The 14869-nt window shown below is 41.5% G+C and overlaps 1 protein-coding gene across 1 annotated transcript; it reads left to right on the forward strand.

Annotated features, from left to right (window-relative positions):
* The first annotated feature begins 2752 nt into the window (after window positions 1–2752).
* Window positions 2753–12094, forward strand: fzd4 (frizzled class receptor 4). The gene is made up of 6 exons (XM_074680069.1): window positions 2753–3418; window positions 6331–6468; window positions 6688–7074; window positions 7898–8043; window positions 8602–8849; window positions 9027–12094. Exons 1-6 carry the CDS (start codon window positions 3164–3166, stop codon window positions 9443–9445), a joined length of 1593 nt encoding a protein of 530 aa, XP_074536170.1. The 5' UTR covers window positions 2753–3163; the 3' UTR covers window positions 9446–12094.
* The last annotated feature ends 2775 nt before the right edge of the window (window positions 12095–14869 follow it).

The following is a 14869-nucleotide window of genomic DNA, read 5'->3' on the forward strand; positions in this document are numbered from 1 at the left end:
TTTGGGAAGGAAAACTGCACCACTGAGTCTTTTCTGCTGACATCAACATGTCCAAAGGATCACATGAACATTGTATCGGAAGGAACTGTGTGGCATAGATAATTAGAAAGCCCTGACTGTTTCAGTTTGGCCTAAAGCGGTGGAATTCAGCCTTACGCTGGTCGGCTAAACAAACTCTTACACAGACGTCACACTGCATGTCTTGTGTTAAAATTTAGAATCCAGTCGGTTCAATTGTTGCCATCGGGGACACGCACAGCTGGAATTCCTAAACCTTCTCTCCCTCCAATTTTCCACTATCCTCATCATGTTCTTAATACTTTTTGATTGGATATTTACAGTGTCCACGGCCCACCTCTGAAGCCTGTTTTCCATAGAGTCACCATCAATTTAATAGTCTGCATAAATAATTATGCTGTGGCTGCGCTAACCTGAAAATTGGCAGCAGGGTGTCCTCTTGGAGCTGATTGCTGATTTTGCTCTAGAAGACATTATTGCATTGAGTGAAACAAACAGAAAATAAACTCTTTGTGGATTCATATAAAAACTCAGTTTCTCTTATAGCTCATAGCAAATCATATGGAATGCAATTTAACTTTACTCATAATGAGCCTGAATGAATAGATTAAAAAAAACTTGCAGCTCAGTGTTTTACCCTCCTTGGCCAAATGACTTATTCAAGAGGAAACCTTCTAGATAATAAACCCAGTGGTTTATGGCTTAAAGAGTAACTGTGGCCATTATCCAATCAGTGTTGTGGTCATTAGAGTGTTATTTCCAACACGTTGTCTGCTATTCACACCCGACTGTCAAAGTAAACAGAAGGCATAGATTGTGCTGCTGCAGTTCTCTACCTTTCACTGCTCCTCTCTCTACTTTCCTTGCCTCTATGTCTACTGATAAACTGATTAGGCTACATTAGTTGATATGATGGAGAGCTGTCTGGATGATCCCAGTGGAGAACCACAATTTCCCTTTGTTCCGTCTCTAATTCTCCTTGAAATTGAGCCTTGGTTTGGGTTAAGGTCTTCTCCATTTCATGCTCCTTTTACTTTTGCCTTTTGCATACTCACACACACACACACACACACACACACACACACACACACACACACACACACCACACCCCTGATAGCCATCAGCTCCAGGGCACACTCTATTGTTTCAGCTCAGTGCTAATTACTTCGGGTCTTGACCCAAGGTTTAGCAACAGAGAAGCTGAGGGGGATGGTGTGTGTGTGTGTGTGTGTGTGTGTGTGTGTGTGTGTGTGTGTGTGTGTGTGTGTGTGTGTGTGTGTGTGTGTCAGGGGGGTTGGGGGTGCATGGGGGTAGGGGTTTGGCCTGGTAGAGAGGTCATTGCTGCTGCCAATCAATTGTCACAGTGGATTGGCTGAAACATCACATTATAATCCAGGAGGCAAAACCCAGCAGCACAATGAAAGCAGATTTCTGCTGCGATTTTCTGAGACTCTTATCAACATTGACCCTGTTGAGTTATCCCTAAATGCCAGCCACATAGAAACTTTTTAGGATGGAGTGACCTCACATTTCAGCGTGTTAAACATATTAGTTAAGGGGATTTGTTTGCATACATTTCTCATGAAGTTGCTCCTCACATGTCTCTGCTTTGTCTTTAAGATAAATATAACAGAAAGGTTTTGGATGGAACGTTGAGTATTTGTGTTCCAGTTTTAAGTCCTCATTGTGCCTGTGTTTCAGGCTTGTTTATGTGATGTCAAAAACAAAACAATCTGGATGAAATTCTGTAGTTTCAAAGACTTAAATGTTTACTTTTAGGTTTATAAAACACAACCACACCACAAATCTCACACACTCTATCAGAGTGCAGTTAGTATTGGGGTTAACAAAGGAAATGACTGTAAAAAGAGGTATACCAAAATCAGATTGTTTAGCCACAGGGAAAAGTGGCTTTAGTACAGAGTTGCAAGGTTCTGTCAGGGGTCTGTCAAGCCCTAAAGTTGAGTTTAATTCCCCTTGGCAGATTGATAAACAACCTTAAAAATGTGCAGATCATTCAGAAGAAAACACAAGTAGAGCCTCGCTCCTGCCCAACTTTTTGCAACTCTAGGCTTTTTGTCACACAGGTCCACTTTAACACCACAAAAAGCCAAAAGAACACTCTTCACTGCTAGTTTCATGCCCTTAAAGAGAAGTTCTCTCCCTGGGTGCCACAAGCAAACAAAACCTGTCCAGTGTGTGCATCCATTGCAATGCAAAACAGATTTCCAATGCTTCAGCCTCACTTAAGACCCTACTTTCAATTACAATGTCATGAGCACTTAGAGCTGACGAGCCTGTAGAGGAGAGTGGGACCTGTGGTGAGGTTCCAGATGGGTCTAAAGGACCATTAGGGACTTTAAATATAAAATAAAAACACTCAATCTAGAAGAATCCACTCCTCAGATGCTCATTTTCTAAAAATACAGCCAATGAAAACACATGTTACCCACATCAGCCAGTATAAATACAGGTTCTGGATAGTGTCAGAATTAGTGGGGGAATACTTGCTGATTTTCTTTGCAGTAGGAGTAGAGGGAATGGGATGAAGAAGGGATTGAAAAAGGGGGCAGGAGAGGAGACAGAATAGGAGAGGAGGCGAGGGGGAAGGGGTGGGGGGTGAAGCTTGCTCCTCTATTTTCTTCTGGATCCCGCCTTCCTGGTCAGGGGTTGGTCAGGGAAACCCTACTCTTGCGCGTGGATTGGTCGGCTCTCCTCTGGAAGGGGCAAAATAGTCTCTCCTAACAGACACAATAAAGTTTAGAGCTGGACGCTTGCAGGCAGGCAGTAGGCGCAAAAGCAGACCGCTGAGTGTTGTTGCTACTACACCAGCCACACGGACTTATCAACGGGACACAACACAAGGAGGACTATGGGATTAACCATGTGTTTTGATATAACGCGTTCGTAGGATGGTGTTATCTGTGCCACGCGCTCTTATTCACGCACACACTCGCGGCTTTTTTGAGGTTTTTTGTTGTTTAAGAGTCAAATACTATAGTTTTTAAACGCACGCGCTCCACTCCTGCTTCACTGGCAACACGCGCTGTGGTTTCCAGAGCGACCAAGCCCAACTTTGTGTTCAAGGGCTCTACTATAACTTCACAGAGGAACAACCGCGCTCAGTGCTGCGGTTATTCCCGGGATGATGGCATCGCTGTGCGGGGCAGCCTTGCTCCTCCTGTCCGGACTGGTAGCTCCCCTCCTCGGTGTAAGGGCTTTCGGTGACGAGGTGGAGGAAATGACCTGCGACCCTATCCGCATCAGCATGTGCCAGGGTCTTGGTTACAACGTCACCAAGATGCCCAATCTGGTCGGCAACGTGCTGCAGTCGGACGCGGAGCTGCAGCTGACCACGTTCACGCCACTCATTCAGTACGGCTGCTCCAGTCAACTCAAGGTAATGCACTGATGTGTGATGTGACACACTTACTGACTGCATACTGATGTTAGAATAGATCAGGCATCGTGGCATTAAAAGGCTGGAACATGCATAAATTTAGGAACACTGATCCCACACTCTAAAGGCATGGACCTAGATAGTCTGCTATATTTATGTGTGGTTGTGCGCGTGTGTGGTTGTGGTTGTGCGTGTGTGCAGGGTAAGAGAGGAACAGTGTGGTCCCAGAGCACATGACAGAGAGCTACCGGCAATAGTTGAACAGTAAGAGCTGTTGGTGCCCTTGATTATGAGAAGCATGGTATAGATTGACCTCCAGAGAGTTAAAATAAGTGCAGTGCAGTCTTCTTTACTTCCTGTTGTGTCAGACTGTCATGCTAATTTATCTGAAAATGCCTCCTCTGTGTGTTGACATTCTGAGTTCATGACCCACACGGCAACAGCTGAGTTTTCACAGTCTTATACTGTACTGTCCTCTTATTCACAATGGTGCCTTCAGTGCCCTAAGACAAATGCTGCTTGTTTGATTCATGTACCAAGGCAGGAAAAAAAGATGGGTCTCTTTGACTGGTTGTGCAATTTTATTTTAGATGATAACTGAAAGAAATCAGTGACAGATCGGTCAAAGATTATAGGCCTTCCTTTGGAGGTCTGTGTGAGAAAATGAAATTGAATTATTATTGAATTATGTCTTCCAGTAACTTCTTAATATGGAAGGTCATTTTGTTTTCCACACTAGTGAATTTATGAGCATAAATCTGATCATCGTTATACATAAAATTAAATCCAAGAATTTCACAAGATGTTCTCTTTGTCCAGTCTGGGTAATTTGTGTGTGGTTTAGTGTTTGAGAACTAAAGTAAAAGTGCTCTGATATGCCAGATCAACACAGCGCTTTTAGTAATTTGTCTGTCCCTCACATGGGACAAGCAGTAACTGCTGCACCGAACCAAACTGTCCAGCTGAAAATGGTCCTGTAATATTAGCTGACACACCATCTCTCCCCCTCACACACACAAACACACACCCTAAATAGGGAGGAAGGGGGAAAGGGAAACCATATCCCCTAACATTTACTCTAATGGGAGGCTTCCTGACTGGTAACCGGAGCAGCTTTTAGCAGTGAAGTGACGGCACTCGGGTTACCAACGGTCGGGGAAAACACCCAGAACCTGTTACATTACTGACCCACAGTGAAAACAGTAGTAGTGCTGTTGCATCTGCATTCAAGTGTTACACAGTTTAAACAACTTCATTTAAATTTGCTGTCACCTTATGGTTCAATTTGGATATAATTACTTCAGTACTTGTGAGAAACATTGTATGGCCTCCAGCCATTTAATGTATTCTTTGTAGATAAAGTTGTTGTACAACCCAGGTATGAATCAGAGAACAGGGTGGCAAGTTGGATTTTTAGGTAGTTTCCATTTAGTTGCGCAAGTGATTTCGGGATCACATACACAATTTGTATCAAATGAGTATCCTGTTGGCATGAGACAATAAAGCACCTCCCTGGGCATTTTCTCACGTTGTGTTATACTCTTGTAGTAAAAGCTCTAAAATAAAAGCCCGGCATTATTGGGCAGATGCACTGCTCTTATGTTCATATTGTTTGTAAATTCTCACAGTAGTAAGAGTAGTATAACATTTTTGTGTGTATTTATTTCCCAACCTTGACACCCTTCTCAGACTCATGTTTCGACTTTCAAGCTGAGTTATCCGTATAAAATTATCAAGGCCACAGGCCCAAAATATTTTGTGTCTAATACAGCCTGTTATGAAGGGAAAAAAAAGAGAAAAAACAGCGAGGACTTGGACATCTGAAGTCATTTCAAGTTTGCTAACAATCTGTCAAAACCCTAAGAGTGCATGTTTCATTCTTGTGCCTAGAGGCAAGGGAAATTTACTCTCTGCTTCTGTGTATTTTCATATCATGAGCCTGGTACAATTTTACACTCCAGCTTTAAACTGATTTCACCCTAAAAGCATGAAATCACTTAAAATTGCAACCTTTCATAACCTCTGAGAGCTTCTTCACTTACATCACCGCCAGCTCAATATGAGTACAGACAGCTCACTATATTTCTATAAACCTGACTAACATATCTATTTCCAAACTTTTGCCATGGGACAGAGAAAACTGAGCCATGGATCAGGTGGGGATTATGGGGCATTAGATGGCACATGCTTCATATGTTGTTAAATTCACAGATTGTTTTTTAAAGATGCAGAGCTGTATGCGTAACCTTGGATCAGGCTGCTGTTGGCTGTGATGTTTTGACTACACTTTTTATTAGAAGTGAAAATAGAGATCCATCAATAGTAGGTGATGCAATGCTTTGAAAGGAAAAGCTATAAAGAGCACTGAGATAGTGAGTGGTACATGCAATTAGATGAAGGATGCACATGAAGGGTTACATGGTGTAGGCATCCATCAGTTGTTATCCTGTTGTAATGCAAAGTTAGAATAACTATTTCACAGGGTATCACAGCATGGTTTCCACTGCTTTAACAAGCTCTCCAGTACTTACATGACTTCAAGTCTTCTTTACAGATAGCTCTATCAAAACTGAAACAAAGCCCTCAAAGCAATCCACTGATGAATGACACAATATCTGATATCTCTTACAACACCTCACTGTGTGCGCTCCAACTTATTTCAGTGTCTTCTCCTTTTTTCTTTCTTATTACATCACCCCATGCAGAAATTTTTTTCTTTAGTTTCTTTTCCTGAAAAGTACAAAAGGCATTGAAGTCATCTCCAGCATTATTTACTTGCTGCTGTAGTCATTTTGTGCCATTGCTCTTGTTTAAGAAAAAAAATCTGTCATTTTTTTAACTTTTGGGCTTTATTATGTCTAAAGAAAGGAATCTTTCATCTTAAATCATTTTACTTCTTAAATTTTCCCCAGTTCTTCTTGTGCTCAGTCTACGTACCGATGTGCACGGACAAAGTTCCCATCCCAATTGGTCCATGTGGAAGCATGTGTCTATCTGTCAAGAGGAAGTGCCTTCCAGTGCTTCATGAGTTTGGTTTTATTTGGCCTGAGGTGAGTAGCATCAACACTGTAACACACAGCATGTTTTAAAAAAAAAATCTGCAACACACAGCATGTATTAAGAAAGATTTAGCAGTATGGGAAACAAAGAAAAATGTTCTTTTCCAAGGGAAAAGAAGCAGCAAAATGCATTCAAATGAGCACAAAACGTTGTGCACATCAAATCAATCATCTATAAACAAAAATCTCTACGTCATTCCTGCCTTCCAGGTTCTCAACTGCAGCCTCTTCCCTCCTCAAAATGACCACAACCACATGTGTATGGAGGGCCCAGGGGACGAGGACCCACCATACCTGCCTCCCCGTTATCCTCCCCACCAGGAGGAGTGTCAGGCTTTGGGATCTGCACCAGACCAATACACCTGGTTAAAGCAGACTGAAACCTGCACCCTGCAGTGTGGCTATGACAGTGGGCTCTACAGAAGAGGAGCTAAAGTCTTCACAGATGCATGGATGGCAGTGTGGGCTGTGCTGTGCTTCTTCTCCACCACTCTGACTGTTCTGACCTTTCTGCTGGATTCACAGCGCTTCTCTTACCCAGAGCGGCCAATCATCTTCCTCTCCATGTGCTGCAACCTGTACAGTGTGGCTTACCTGGTGAGTAGGAGGCAGTCACAGGTTTTTATTTTCCCATTTTTAAAGAGATGGACCATGATGATGTACATGTGTTTGGAAGCAGATTCAACTTTTTTGAGTTACGATTTCCTGTGTAATGGTAAGACATCAGAGTTTGACATTTAACCAGGGACACACCTTTAACAACAGGACACAGCCTGAGAAACAATGCATCATGAAGGTTAAAGCAGCCTGTCTTAAATGCATATGGAAATATTGAAATATGGAGGACTTATACATGACAGAGAAAAATGCATGACTTGTTGTTGGCCTTAGGGGGGGCTGTACTTCAAGGTGAAAATAATGATATGAATGCATTCAGGCTGTGACATTGAATTTATGAGTGTGTTTTCATCCAAATCTAATATTGTACAATAGTTATTGAGTGTTGCACATTGCTAAAAAAAAAATCAGAAAATCCAACGTTCCACTCAGATTTCTTAACTTTCTGTTTCGATTAAGAAACTTTTCAGTCTTGGCGCTATAGTTTCATACAAAAAATGGATCATGGCTAGAAGTGGGTGTAGAGGCTGGGTTTTAAGTCACAAGGGGGCGCTTTGGTTGTCACCAAAGCAGTGGATTTATTCGTTTTTTCCCACGTTTTTTGTGAGTTTTCAAGCAAGTCTAGACCCTTGAATAAGCATTTGTCAGCCTCATCGACAGCAGACAGGCTTGGGCCTGGAAAATTATATATTGCCTCCCAAAATCCTTTGTTGAAAGTATCTTAAATTTGAGAATTTTATTTTATTTCATCTCATCTTAATGTTTGCATTCTGTCTGCTACTTTTCCCCTCCACACAAACAGGTGCGGTTGACTCTGGGGAGGGAGCGCGTTTCCTGTGACCTGGATGCAACAGCCGTACCAGTTCTTGTCCAAGAGGGGTTGAAGAGCACTGGCTGTGCCATAGTCTTTCTCCTTCTCTATTTCTTTGGCATGGCCTCCTCACTATGGTTAGTACAAACACACACACGCAAACTCACAACCCGTCAAACACTTGATCTTTTCACTCCTTCGTTTCTTTGTTTCATTGTCATCCAGTGTTGTGAATGGGCTTTGAGGAGGGGGAGCAATTGGAACCCGAGATTTGCATCCTGTTTTCTTCAACTATCCTGTCTCATAACCTCTGTGCTATATGGATTCATTTCCACACACAAAGACAGCCTTATAAAAAAGGGATCACATTTTCAATGCATGCTGACTAAAGTTGCAGTAGAAAGACTGTTCTTCCTTTTCACTTTGCCCTTGTTCCCCTGTTTATCTTCACACTTCCGTTTAAGAGAAGTAACGCACTGAAACCCAAGGATCTCACCCTTCCCTCATATCTGATCACAGCAGTCTGTTATGTAACTCAAAACAAGTTAATCATTTGAAGACTAGACTGGATTCTGCTCCAGAGGGTAGTCCCCAACACTGCCCCAGCATCTTGTTTACAGGAAACATAAGACAGTGTGATACCTAGACACATGAGCTCACGCCTTTTCCTCCCTTTCTCTCTCTGCTGCCTGCAGGTGGGTGATCCTGACTCTCACCTGGTTTCTGGCTGCTGGATTGAAGTGGGGCCATGAGGCTATTGAAATGCACAGCTCTTACTTTCATATAGCAGCCTGGGCCATCCCTGCTGTAAAAACCATCGTCATACTAATAATGAGACTGGTTGATGCGGATGACCTGACAGGACTCTGCTACGTTGGAAACCAGCAGCAAGAGGCGCTGACAGGATTTGTAGTGGCCCCACTGGCCACGTATTTGCTCATAGGTAATTATCATTAATCTAGTTTTACTAGCGCTTATTTCTACTTGTGCTTTTTTCTTTCCTTTAAACTCAGGCCATCCATCCATTCTTCAAAATGTACTGTCCATCAGACAAGTCATCCCTTTGTATTATTGCTTTATCCATGACTTGTGAAACTCGTTTTTTTTGTCATCACCACAGGGACTCTGTTCATTTGTGCTGGCCTTGTGGCTCTCTTCAAGATCCGCTCCAATCTGCAGAAGGATGGAGCCAAAACAGACAAGCTGGAGCGTTTGATGGTGAAGATAGGGGTGTTTTCTGTTCTCTACACTGTCCCAGCATCGACTGTGATTGGCTGTTACCTCTACCAGCTCTCCAACTGGGGGGAGTTCAAAGCCAGCACCCGAGACTCATACGTGGCATCAGAGATGCTTCGAATCTTCATGTCACTGCTTGTTGGCATCACATCAGGCATGTGGATCTGGTCAGCAAAAACTCTCCACACCTGGCAGCGCTGCTCAGCCCGCCTGATCAGGGACAGCAGGGCGAGCAGAGGGGGCAAGAGGGCGCCGGGCGAGGGATGGATCAAACCAGGGAAAGGAAACGAGACAGTGGTGTGAGAAGTGAAAGATAGATCAGAGAAGAATGGACTTCTGCCTGCGTTTTTCACTTATGGAAAGTGCCACACAAAGGAAAGAGACACCAGCAAGAGAAGAAATATGTGACAAAGGAATGCAGCAGTCACGCAGATAAGCCACTGGATGTATTGGCATCATAAAAGTGTGCTGCCTGACCTCCTCCAAGTGACTCTGTGTCTCTGTCAAGAGTTGAGGTGAAAACTTGAGGATTTGGGCATACATAAGTGGCCACAGCAGCCTCTCTACCTCTGTTGGACTGATGCCCAGAGAAACAGAGAAAACAAAAATGAAGGAGAAAGAGAGACAGGAAGGGCAGAAGCATCAATATGCAGACCAGACGCACCAAAACTGTGTAGCACCACGTCTACCTCTCTGCCTCTCACTTCTCCTCAGCAGATCACCAGTGTATCGTTTGTGGGACTCTGGAAGTTTTTCATTTTACACTGGAGTGTTGTGGGGAAGACCTAAGATAAATGAAGGTTTCTCAAATTAATTAAAAATTTTAGTACACATTTTTTAAAGTCTGCACAGCAAAATGGAACGCAACAAAACAGGCAATCAGACCAAAAATAACCAAAGTCTAAAGGAACGTATATATAATGCTGCCTTAAATTTATACTGCCAATAGTTGAAAACTATTTTACACCTTTTAAATGATTCATTTTTTATCATATAAAAGAGCAGCTGGTTTAAAGGCCCAGTTGTTTTGAGGGGATGCAGCCCTGAGCTATGATAATGCACTTCAATTATGCACGATATGTGAAGTTTTGGTGCAAGTCGCAGGTGCATTATCAGGAACAGCTGTTAGGTGAGTTCCAAGTTGTCACATACATGATATGAACATGTCCGTAAGCCTTAAATACAAGGAGTCTGTCAGTTTTTTTTATCATAACTGCTGCAGAAAGCAATATGTCCTGTGGATTTTTTTCCAAAGGGGGTGAAATAAAATCACAATGACTTTAGTTTGGAAAAGCAGACAGAAAAACAAAGATTATTTTATATGGTTAGTAGATTATAAAGGTCTACAAATCAAAGTCTGTGGTAGCAATGAAGTCACAGTGCAATGAATCTTGGATGACCTCCAGCTCTGCCTTCAATGCTTGAGCAGTGAGGCCTCTGGGAAATATAGGCTTGTGTGTTTTACCTCAGCAGACAATGCGAAGCTCAGCTAACTTCCAATGATGTGTGCAGCCTTTTAGGAGTCCCTGTACTGTATATGCTCTCTAGTTACCATGAAGTCCAGGAAATTAAATGATTGCCTCTGCCCTCTTTTCCAAACATGGGACCCGAGGCGGGGTATGGAATTAGAAGTTATTAGACAATCACTTGCCAAAGGACACATTATGCAATAACAAAGAGCCGTCACAGAGACATGAACTAAAGTTCTCACATAGGACAACAAAGTTCCCATGGATATCAATCTGATATATATGAAGGAGCAAAATTGAGTGTCCCTCAGAGCTGGTTTGTGAGCAGACTTTTTATATAAATCCACTTTTTTTATTCAGACTGGATTTGGCACTATGGATTCAACTTGTCTCCTTCAGTCTGTGTGTCCATTTGATGCTCTGTTTGGCCCGCTGCCTGCTTGTTTCCTTTTAACCTGCTGCATCATGGCACATATCCCAGACAATCAGGTCAACCCCTGGTAGTATTGGACTCCACATGTCAAAATCTGTGGATCTTACCATTTCTTTATCCATCCCGTTATATCTTGACAAAAAATACATACTTCCTGGTCCTGTCTCATCTCGGCGTACCCCTGCATTTACCAAATCCTACATCTGATTCGGTGTACCATATATTTGCCTGACAATCTGCCTTCCAAAGGACTTGAGATTCACTGAGTTTCTGAATGTACATTATAACAGTTGTAGGTCAAGTTACAGCTTCTACTTTTCTATGGAGCTAGGACAACTTTGGTTTTGGGTTAGTCGAAATGAACAAAAGCTTGAGTCATTTGGAGTTTTGCCCTCATGTGAAACAAGATAGTGCCTCCCACTGCCTGTCATAGGTATTTTATAAATAAATGTTTGAAAGGAGAAAGGAACTAGTGCTGAAAGTGTGGGCCACCTTCTCCCCCAACATATGTTTAATGTAACAGCAGCCTTATTGCATTCAGAATACTTATGGTGGCTGTGGTGAGCTGAGAACCCTAAAAACTGAGTGTTTCTCAAAGCAGCATACCACAGCACACTTATTACATTTCTGAAGTCAAACAAACATAACATTGACTTAAAGTGAATTAAATTAACCTCTGACCACCTCCCTTCTGAGCTAATGCAGTTTCCCTGCTTAAACTCCCAAGTATGTTGGCTTTCTGCTCTCATATGACCACGCTGAGCTTCAGGTGACATTTCCAAACAAATGCTGCACAGTTGTGGCTTGAAACATGGTGAGTGTGCTCCACATATAATAACGATTGAGAACCACTGGTTATACAGGTGTTTGAAATCCTTTATAGAAGCCCAGATATGGATATCAACACTGGGGTCGCTGATTGTAGCCTTCAAGGTTTATACTGTTGCTCTGTGTAGAGGAAAAACTCATTGTGTTGATGATCAGTGTATGTTAAAGAAATTGCTAATTTATCCTTGTAAAAAATTGACAAAATTTTAAAACTTGTTTGTTATTTAAAAACACTTTTGTATCAGAAGTTGATGAATAAAACTTTTTGGTTTCCATTTCGTGATGCTGTTTTCTATTTGTGTCCTGTTTGCATGTGTGTTGAATGCTCCCAATTTTGCATTACAAATACACAAACTGTGATTTCTTACCAGTGGAAATCTTTATTTTCCTGAAACTAACCATGGAAAATATCCATCAAATATCTTGCTATCCTCAACTTTTTCAATAATCTTTTAACTTGTATCAGTGTTCAAACTGAGATAGATGACACAAAACAAAGAGTTGAGTATTCATTGCTTGTTTATAATACTATCACACTGTACACAGGGACATGATTCTTTACAACAGGGATTTGGGATTCCCCACCCCTGAGGTAGTAATATACATAAATCATGAATATCTATAGAACATATTCAAATAAAGTAGATTTAGTGATGAGTGAGGTTAGATTTTTATCTGTTAGATTTGTTTATTTCTTTCTTTCTTCATTTATTATTGATAGAAATTTCCCCCTTCATAATTTGAACAGGAGTAAAGAGTTCTAAACATTTTTTAGTACATTTTTCAGAGTGTAAGATGTTTGCCACCACTGCCCTGAATTGACAGTTTACTATGCATCTGTAATGGTTAACCCACCAGAATGATCAGGCTCTTTAATCAAAATTATATTCAATGATAAATATAATTTTTGTTGTTATACAGGAATTGTACTGTTTTAATAGCACTGTTTTACAAAGTAAATAAAGATAAATAAATAAAATTAAATTTAAAAAAAAAAAAAAAAAAAAACGGAAAAAAAGTAATTTACAAATTTTTTATTTTGATTGACTGCAGTTATGCACATATGATCCTGAAAAGACAAAAGGTGTTTCAGTGTTTGTATGTTTTTTTTTAATTATTATTTATGACTTCTCAGTGGATTCCAGTTTTTGGCTCAAATTTCGGAAAAAAAAAACAAAACATAAAACTAGTTTGAAACTCCTCACTTCTGTTCAAAGCAGTAGCAATCTCTGAAAAACAAAGAGTCAGAGTTTTTATGAAACTTTTTATGACAGGTGAGCTGACAAATTCATACAGTATTGTATAGAAAAGGCACTGATGACCATTGTTGGTTGGAAGCGTTCATTCATTATCCATACGACACAAACCTGTTCAGGGTCACAGGTGGCTGGAGCCTATCCCAGCTGACAAAGGGCGAGAGGCGGGGTACACCCTGGACTGGTCGCCACTCAATCACAGGGCTAACACAGAGACATGCACACACTACACCTACAGACAATTTAAAGTGACCAATTAACCTGATGAGCATGTTTTTGGCCTGTGGGAAGACACCACAGTACCTGGAGAGAACCCACGAGAAGAACATGCAAACTTCACACAGAAAGGCCCACCAGGCAAACTGGGGATCAAACCGGTGACCTTCTTCCTGTGAGGCTGCAGCACTAACCGTTGTGTCAATGTGCAGCCTGATTGGAAGCATCAATAAACTAAAACAACATTAAAAAATTGAAAAGAAACATGGTCACCAGCTCGACTATTGGTTTGAGAACTAGACTGTAAAGAATATACCCTAGAATAAAACTTTCAGAAATGGTCATTGTATTCTGTGTGCTTTAATGAGAAAATGAATGAACTAACCCACTGGTTTGAACTGCTCACTCTTTCTATCATGACAGTTGAATGAGCTGAACAATGCTGCCACCTCTTGTCTAATGAGATAAATGAACTACTTGTACCATCATTGCTGCATGATTGTTTTCAGTCTTTGAACCTTGTAAACTAAACATATCCAAACAGCTATGGTTCAGTTTTGACTACTTTACATTTTTCTTTTCAGCAGTAACTCTGCATTAGGATAAGAAATCCACCATAACCACCAAATTTGTTTTGAATCCGCAGAGGAAACACGCTGATTATGCTATGTAAACATGACTGTACCGTCAATCACATCTCATCAGCTATGAACCAACAATCTGACCAGCGCACACTCAAAAGTACACATAGAAGTTTCACAACAGAGCACACACACCTCCTTTCACTTCAAAATGAGTTGTGATTTGGCTTTACAATTACACTTACGGCACGCTTGACTGTAGCTTACCAGCACAGAGAGAAAATTGCACATGGGAAAACTGATCAATTTAAGGCATGCTTGAACGTGTGTGTGTGTGTGTGTGTGTGTGTGTGTGTGTGTGTGTGTGTGTGTGTGTGTGTGTGTGTGTGTGTGTGTGTGTGTGTGTGTGTGTGTGTGTGTGTGAACAAAATAGAGGGAGAAAAAGAGAGGCCAAGTATCCAAAGTCTGCAGCTCAGATTGCCTTCCTGTAATTTACTGTGAGTGAATTGAGTGTTTGTTTAAGACCTCACTCAAAAGCCTGAGGTAAAGAGAAAGTGACAGCATCTACCGCTCTATTGTTTCCAGATGTGGCTCCACTAACACACTTAAACGCACCCCCCCTCCAAAAAAGGCACAGCAGCACACACACATGCAGCATGTTCACTTGGTGACTTTCACACAAACACAGACAGAAAAGGGAGGAGTTTAAGGGTTCAATACTCCAAAATGTATTCCCTCAGTGATTATTTGTATGCACCAGAGTGTTTATGTGTGTATGAAAGGAAGTGTTCCTTCCAATTCCAAACTTACAGCTTTTCTCTGAATGTCATTTTCATCAGGTCATTTTTTTTAACTCCTGCACCAGCGGTTTTAACTGTTTTGTGGTTATTTAGAGATATAACAAGTTGTCACACACAAGTCTGAAACGCCAAACAACTTGCCCC

The sequence above is a fragment of the Halichoeres trimaculatus genome, unplaced genomic scaffold (assembly GCF_033239565.1).
Source record: "Halichoeres trimaculatus isolate MK-OKI-2021-1 unplaced genomic scaffold, fHalTri1.1 fHalTri1_scaffold_9, whole genome shotgun sequence".
NCBI lineage: Eukaryota > Metazoa > Chordata > Actinopteri > Labriformes > Labridae > Halichoeres > Halichoeres trimaculatus.

Excerpts from the sequence above, each read along its gene's own strand:
- fzd4 (XM_074680069.1), top strand. The coding sequence starts at position 3,164 with ATGATGGCATCGCTGTGCGGGGCAGCCTTGCTCCTCCTGTCCGGACTG. Across the intron at positions 3,419-6,330 it reads GCTGCTCCAGTCAACTCAAG|TTCTTCTTGTGCTCAGTCTA; the intron begins GTAATGCACTGA and ends AATTTTCCCCAG. Across the intron at positions 8,044-8,601 it reads GGCATGGCCTCCTCACTATG|GTGGGTGATCCTGACTCTCA; the intron begins GTTAGTACAAAC and ends TGCTGCCTGCAG.